Source organism: Aspergillus nidulans, chromosome I, assembly GCF_000011425.1.
Source record: "Aspergillus nidulans FGSC A4 chromosome I".
Classification (NCBI taxonomy): Eukaryota; Fungi; Ascomycota; class Eurotiomycetes; order Eurotiales; family Aspergillaceae; genus Aspergillus; species Aspergillus nidulans.
Window position 1 is genome coordinate 2,201,927 of NC_066257.1, and position 7,465 is coordinate 2,209,391.

The 7,465-nt window shown below is 45.9% G+C and overlaps 3 protein-coding genes across 3 annotated transcripts, besides 1 other annotated feature; 1 reads left to right on the plus strand and 2 right to left on the minus strand.

Moving 5' to 3' along the window:
- Positions 1-7,465: part of a sequence feature (contig 1.100 1..337251(-1)) that runs on past the window's edge.
- ANIA_05800 (60S ribosomal protein eL18) lies at positions 651-2,222 on the plus strand. Its single transcript, XM_658312.2, has 4 exons — positions 651-708; positions 841-945; positions 1,013-1,380; positions 1,434-2,222. The coding sequence occupies exons 1-4, from the start codon at positions 705-707 to the stop codon at positions 1,509-1,511; spliced, it is 555 nt and encodes a 184-aa protein (XP_663404.1). The 5' UTR covers positions 651-704; the 3' UTR covers positions 1,512-2,222.
- Positions 1,719-3,286, minus strand: ANIA_05799 (glutamate-5-semialdehyde dehydrogenase; the record flags this gene model as incomplete). The annotated part of the gene is made up of 3 exons (XM_658311.2): positions 2,916-3,286; positions 2,681-2,842; positions 1,719-2,626 (listed from the first exon to the last, which is right to left on the minus strand). Exons 1-3 carry the CDS (start codon positions 3,214-3,216, stop codon positions 1,719-1,721), a joined length of 1,371 nt encoding a protein of 456 aa, XP_663403.1. The 5' UTR covers positions 3,217-3,286.
- On the minus strand, positions 3,626-5,344 carry ANIA_05798 (protein csnC; the record flags this gene model as incomplete). The annotated part of the gene is made up of 5 exons (XM_050612857.1): positions 3,626-4,120; positions 4,171-4,323; positions 4,378-4,821; positions 4,881-5,117; positions 5,183-5,344. 5 exons carry the CDS (start codon positions 5,342-5,344, stop codon positions 3,626-3,628), a joined length of 1,491 nt encoding a protein of 496 aa, XP_050467096.1.

Below are 7,465 nucleotides of genomic sequence, written 5' to 3' on the forward strand. Positions count from 1 at the left end.
TACCAAGTAAGTATTGAATACATGTACTTTGAGTAGTTTTCAGTGCGACTACGGGCATCTAAGATAGAGCAATCAAGGCTACGTAGAAGTATAAGAGGTCCTTCTTCCCTGCCATAATAACAGATGAGCAGCGAATAATTCAAAGAGAAATATATGATCATTTCCAATATTTAAGATCCCTGATTCAGCACTTCAAGAACTCAAAAGTGACTGAAAATGAAAGGTAGTATATTAACCACCAAGTCGGGAGAGCTAACGTCCACTCTAAATGAATCGTCCTCGCTTGCTGTGTGAGCTGATACGTCACAACGGTCATGTACTGTTCATACACGTGATAGTAGTATGTTGAATGCATTCTGTACTACACCTTTCTATCCATATACCGAGCTGCTTAGCGGCGATCGAAGCCTGATCCTATGTGAGGATTTATGGCAATGGCCATTTATTGCTCTTGAATTACCAACAGTCTCACGTTACAGTAAATACTATATAAGCAGTTTCTCGCTAGTGGTCTGTGCCACCACCCGTATTAAGCCCAAGCCACAATGTAGGTCCAGCCACTCCCGAAGGAGTAATTTAGGGCTCAGGGCCTGGACCCGCACATTTGTCCACGGAGAGAAAATCATCTATCGAAACCTTCGACAGCTTCACTTTGTATCTGGGTGCGACAGCCAGCCAACTTCGAGTCGGAAACTTCAGCAGCCATGGGTACGTTCCAGCATTTCTCAAGCAACTTGACGCTTTGACGACTATCACTGCATCCCGAGCGCCCGCTTTGATCGTCCACAGCTATTCATAATTCCTGGAGGGCAACTTTGCTGATTATCGATGGGTAAATAGGTATCGACTTGGACCGCCACCATGTGCGCAGCACCCACCGCAAGGCGCCGAAAAGCGAGAACGTCTACTTGCAGGTTCTCGTGAAGCTCTACCGCTTCCTTGCCCGTATGATTCGACCTTCCAATTCGCGAAATTTCGATTATAGGACTTAATTATTAACTACTAACTTCAGGCCGCACGGAATCGAACTTCAACAAGGTTGTGCTGCGCCGCCTTTTCATGTCCCGTATCAACCGTCCCCCTGTGTCGCTGTCCCGCATCGCCTCGAACGTTACCGAATCTCACCAGGGCAAGACCATCGTTGTTATCGGAACTGTTACCGATGATAACCGTCTCCTTACTGTTCCCAAGCTTTCCGTGGCCGCTCTGCGCTTTACCGCGACGGCCAGAGCCCGTATCGAGAAGGCTGGTGGTGAGACTCTCACCCTGGACCAGCTAGCTTTGCGGGCGCCAACTGGAGCCAACACTCTTCTTCTCCGTGGTCCTAAGAACGCCAGAGAAGCGGTGAAGCACTTTGGCTTCGGACCCCACAAGCACAAGGTTTGTATCGTCTTATGTTCAGTTTCTGCAGGTTTGGGGCTGACCTTGTTTAGAAACCGTATGTGCGAAGCAAGGGTCGAAAGTTCGAGCGTGCTCGTGGTCGCAGAAGGTCTCGCGGTTTCAAGGTCTAAATGGAATGATTGAGATTTGTGTGTGAAGCAGTTATTCCGAGATGAATTGAGTATGTCAGAAGAGGCCTTGATTTAACGAACTCAACTGGCCGCCACTCCGAGCTGGCTTGAATGTAAAGACATTAAATGATAACTTCCGGTAGTGGCGTCGATCGGGATGAGGAAAAATGGATTCACTTGAAAAACTTCTAGAATTTGCATGTTTGTCTATGATAGCTCTAAGTTCTGATGCTTATACTTTCTGCCTCCTTCGCCGTCAAAATAATCACCAGCCCTGTGACCACTGCCTCGAATCAAATACTTATAGATAGTCAACCCATCCAAACCAACTGGCCCTCTCGAGTGTATCTTATTGGTACTGATTCCGACTTCAGTGCCAAACCCGTATCTCATCCCGTCAGCGAATCTAGTGGACGCATTCCAGAACACCCCAGCACTGTCAACGCCTTTCATGAAAATATTAGCAATATTTTCTGATTCCGTAATGATTATATCCGTATGTTTCGAAGAATGCGAATTGATATGGGCTATTGCCGCTTCGACGTCAGTGAGAGGCGAATTGGAAGGTATTGTTTTAACGGCTAGTGTAAGATCAAGAAACTCAGTCCTGAAATCAGACTCGCAGGCATCCCGAAGCATCCCCGCTTCCTTGAGAGTCAAGTTTTCAATGAGCGCAGCCTTAGAGGATTCGTCGCACCGGAGAGTGACACCCTTCGCAATAAGTGCTTTGGCAAGAGGCGGTAGAACTTCCTTGAGAGCATCTTGATGTACAAGCAAAGTTTCTAGTGAGTTGCATGCGGCGGGATAGTCGGTTTTGGAATCCACAATAACCTTGAGGGCAATTTCCGGGTCAGCATCGGAATGGATATATGCAGAGCAGAGCCCATCTGCATGACCAAGAACTGGTATTTTCGTGTTCTCTTTAACGAATCTAACGAGGTCATTGGAGCCTCGAGGTATGACAAGATCGATAAGCGAGTCCTGTGCCAGTAGATCGGAGACAGCCGCTCTGGTCTTCACAAGCTGAATAGACGACTGCGGCACCCTGGTGTGAGAAATAGCTTCGGAGATCACGTTCGCGATCGTTACGAAAGATTCCGTGGATTCTTTCCCTCCTTTTGAATATTAGCAGGAGTTCAGAACTACATACCAAAACTTAAGAAGCAAACCTTTCAGTATTGCAGCATTGCCAGACTTGATAGACAACGCAGCAATGTTCGCAATAACCTCAGGCCGGGCCTCAAAAATGATCAACAGTACCCCGATGGGACATGCGACCTTCTCAAGAGTAAGGCCGTCGTCGAGGAGGGTTCTCAACGTGACATTTCCAACTTCAACATAATCAGAAAACCCCGGGATAAAGAAAACCAGATACGTAAGAGAGGAGTGCTGACGCAAACATACTGGGATCCCTCAAACTCCTCACACTTAAAATGCCCTGCAACATATCATCGTATTTTCCTGGTCTGGACAAATCGAGCCTCTTCAAGACACTATGATTGAGACTGCCGCCGTTGACAGCCTGTGTTGCCGCCTGGATATCCCTAGCATTTGCTTCAAGTATGGCATCCTTGTTCCTTGAAAGCGCTGCGTGTAACGCTGTTAGGGCTTCGTTGCGGTCCGCTTCCGAAAGAATCGCGAGGTGGCGAGACGCCGAGGACGCAGCTTTCGCGATGTCGATCGCCGTCGATTCTGTGAGCGACATTTTTTGGCTCGCAGGTTACTTAAGGAAAACAAGAGGAAGACGTTATAAGCACACTTGTGAAACGAGAATGTGCGGTAACAGCTGGCGGAGGACGAGCATGCTGAGTAGTAAGCACTCACCTTATGTAACCAGAGTGTGTCATAGGCGAGTGGAGAATCAAGTGCCACATACGCATGATTTAAAAGTACACATGTAATGCATAATGATAAGTGAAACTAGGTCTAGAATACGTGCAAAAAAACCGGCTAGCATGAACATAGCTGAGTATCAGCTTCAATCACTTAGTCGACTTTCCATACGGCTGATAGGGTTGAGCTCCAACTATTGATACTAGTTGCTTTTTGATCATTTCTCATGCATGCTATTGAATGCGAAAGAGATTCTACCTCGTCCAACAACCATATTCGCACTATCGGCCATCCCCCATGAGATCTTCATCTAAGTCACCGCCACCGTCTGCCTCAGTAGAACCCACAACGCCAGATCTTTCGGAGCTACCAGCCAACTTCTGGTTTTTCGCTATGACTTGAAGGTTTTCATGAGAAGTCTCTAGCGTAATTTTCGTCTGGGTTATTGCTCGGGAAATTGTATTTAGTGCAGCCTCTTTCTGTATCAACCTAAACCGTATATGCTCTTCCCGAAGTGCATGGCTCTGAGAGCTCAGCGGGAAACGCAACATTGTAGTGGTTTCGTTGCCCGGAGAATGAGATAATTTGGCCCTCAGTTCTTTCGTCATCACAAGCGAGACAACGAATTCTTCGATATCACGGGAACCCTTCGAGCAAGACGAAGCCCGTTGCAGTACATCGGGCATTGTGAGAGCAGAAAATGTTTTCCCTAACTTTATGATTAAGAACTTGTCGTATGCTTCAAAGACCTGGTAAACAAGTCCAGAGTTTTTATCCTGAGATTATTAGCATGATCGGGCTGTCAGACGGTAAGGGTGTCACGCACGGCCCGCCAAATTGTTTGCCCTAGACTAATTTCGGTTCTCAGTCTTTGGAAGTCACGTTTCTCGAACGCCTCGGCCAGCGAGATGTATGGCTTCGACAATGACTGGTATACCCGGGTAACATGAGGAGCGACCAAATTTGGGACGGAAAATAGCTGGGAGTATAGTTAGTTAAGCCGTGACATGCATTTCGGTCCCAAATTAATCACCTTCCCGTGCCCAAGCAGATTCGCCAAAACCCACTTCTTGTATGCTTCCACCATAATTTTGCTGACCGAGTTAGCGGTTGGGGCCGATATAACAATCCCCAGGCAATGAGACGCCTGGTCCCACTTCTTGAGAGCCATATAAACCATCCCGCTGTACATATAGAATTGGAGGTGGTCCCGGTATGTTAGGTTTGCCGAAAACCCAGACGAATCTGTAAAAAATACGGTGCTAGGTTCATGCTCCGAGCAAAGCAGTATCCCCGCATGTGCGTTCTGGGTGTCCGAGGGGAAGTGGCATAGGAGCTTGTCCAGGACTGGAAGTACATATGTATATGAGGATGAGAGCAGCGCAAGTTTGACTAGCATTAAATGGAGTGATGTAAATACTCCGGCGGTGTTGAGACGTTCTAGAGCGTCCCTGATCATTTTGACTGCCAATATTGGCTTCATATAAGTCAGTTCTGGCAAGGGTCCAAGGCTCCATTGGGAGAACGTCCTCTTACCTTGGAAACAGATAGCGCGGCGTTGGCCACCGAGTCAACAAGTTCTCGCCATTCATGGCCAACGTATCTAATCTGAATTGGATCAAACGATCGCAAGAACTTAACAGTTTGATTCCATAGGGTACCTCCAGGCTGTAAATCGTTTGGCACACCAACAGCTGTTTTCTCCTGGAGTTGTTGTATTCGGATGCGCAGTAAGTAGAGATATGACAGACTGTGTACGGCAGGGCTGATGGCCTGTGAAGTCGTACCATTAGTATCTTGTGCGGCATTTTGGCGTTGAAAATGCAGCGCCCTCTTACTTCTAGGTACCCGTTGATGTCCGCAGTGCTCGGGGCTACGCCAGGTTGCTTTAGGTATGCAATCAGATCACGGAGTTGGTGGTCGTAGCATTTGTCGGTGATATTGGCGGACCCGTGGGGGCGAGAGGGCGCAGAAGTCAGGTACGCCAGAAAGTCTGACATTTTGAGAGATATGAAGCAAGCAAGAGAACCCAACGGCGGGTTTCCTGAAAACAAGCGGGGTACTTCAAGCAAGCTTGTGGGCAGCTAGAAGATGCGCTTTGAAATCTTGGGGAAAGCTAAAAATAATTTCCACCTTTCTGCTTCAAGCTGTAGCCCACAATATGCGATGGGGTCAACCATGAAGGCACAACTATGATGTAGGGGGGAAGTGCTCGATTGAAGTTTGTCAAACAAAGCTAATAAGGTATTGTACCCTATGGCTAAGTTATGATTACTATTAAACAGCTTACTTTAACCATGTCCTGCTTAATTTTCAATATGTTGTTTTAAAAAGTCTTTATAGTACAGCTCCTCTTTAAGAGACTCTTGTATGTTGGTAGGTTTTCCATATAGAAAGTACCTGGCAGAATTAAAATTACAGGGGGCTGATAGTCAGATAATGCTAAGAGAGTTCTTCTTAGGCTCAGGGTATCGAGAGGTCCTAAGGGCAGACCATGATCCTAAGTCGGTATTGCATGTGCCGTCAACCCCCGCATTCTGGGCATCTATATGTCGTGATTATCGTAAGCACCGGGCTCAATATAAGCTGCTGTCATGAGCCAGTGTAGGCTATAGAGCTTATTTTACAGATAATACTTAGAATAAGCCGTATTGCAAAATTACTTAGCTTTGTTATATAAACTATACTACACCGTAAATTAACTCCTGCTATAATCTAGTAACATTATACTTTGCTTAAAAAGAAAATATTATAAATGATCTTTATATAGAAGTAGTGTTGTGGACGCTCAATAGGGAAAGGGCAGAAAGAAGCTGTATCACAACATGAACATAGCCAGTAAGGTTCGGGCTCCATATGACAATTGATTCTCGGCCTCGATGATCATGAATCTCTTTTTCTTCAATCTCTCTTGGTATAATATATAGAAGGGTCATGTTGCCCTTCCCAAAGACAACGCCTGGCGATGCCCAGACAATGCCCGCGACCCAGGCGGTCGGCTGGGGCAGAATGCAGAATAATAAATGATATTACCTAGCGATAGCTTTAGAGAACACAATGATCAATAATACTTTATTTACTGATCAAACCTTGCTCATTGCAACAGGTCAGATCACAGGTCAGAGACTAGGCTGCTGTTATCACGTAGTGTAAGCCAGCCAAAGGGGCTTATCATGTACACTAGGTGTTGCAATGGGCAAGGGTTTCATTGATTAATAAGGTATGATTGATTGTTCTCTAAAGCTATGCTAATGATATAATTTAATAATTTGCCTGGCAGCAAACTGCCCGTGTTACAAGCCAGGCTATTGGCTATTATTGTCACGAGCTAGAGTCGTTGATACTAACAGGTAGTATTAGACTAGAAGAATTCGCTAGAGAATTAAAACACAGTGACCGTCGAGCTTCCTATATGTGTCACGGACCGACGTTGGTGCCAACCTTGATTTGTCATTCTGGAAGTCAGCAATAATTTTATAAGAACTGGCCTGTACAGGGCTTATCCCGGACCAGAGATTTAATCAGCAGTTAGTTCCTAGTAGACTGACTCATTGCAATCTAGGTAATGCTTGAATCAAGACTTCAGGCGTAGCTTGTTACATAAGCCTCCCCTTCCTCCAGCGGGCCTTCTGTTCAAGGCAGCCTGTAGGTATAACTTCCCCTGCAGCAATATACTATTCCTAGATATCTAGGGCTTTAGCTTCTTCAAAGTTTACTTATAGCTCCTATATTAATTCCCTGTAGTTAAGCCAACATACCAGGACCTTGCTATAATATTTATATCTAAGTAGCCTTTTATACTTGTCAACTATTTCTTCTACTGCCTACTTATAATTTCTATTAACTAGAACTACTAGGGGCTGGTAGTGTGACGAGCTACGCCCGAAGTCTTGATTCGAGCATTGCCTGAATTGTGATGAGTTGGTCTACTAGGAACTAGACTTGTTAAACCCAACCCACGAAACCCGCCCCAACCCGCCCCGACCCGCCAAGAAATGGGTTGGGTTAGACCTTCTAATTATCTATTGGGTTTTAGATATTTTTGGCTGCCCCAAAGCCCGGCGGAGCAACCTGATGGGTTGCCAAGATATCTGAATAGGTATATTACTGTATTAGAATCC

What these genes read in the sequence shown, in the direction of transcription:
- ANIA_05800 (XM_658312.2), top strand. An exon ending in GCTCTACCGCTTCCTTGCCC is followed by an intron (nt 946 to 1,012) that starts GTATGATTCGAC and finishes TACTAACTTCAG; the next exon opens with GCCGCACGGAATCGAACTTC. An exon ending in TCGGACCCCACAAGCACAAG is followed by an intron (nt 1,381 to 1,433) that starts GTTTGTATCGTC and finishes GACCTTGTTTAG; the next exon opens with AAACCGTATGTGCGAAGCAA.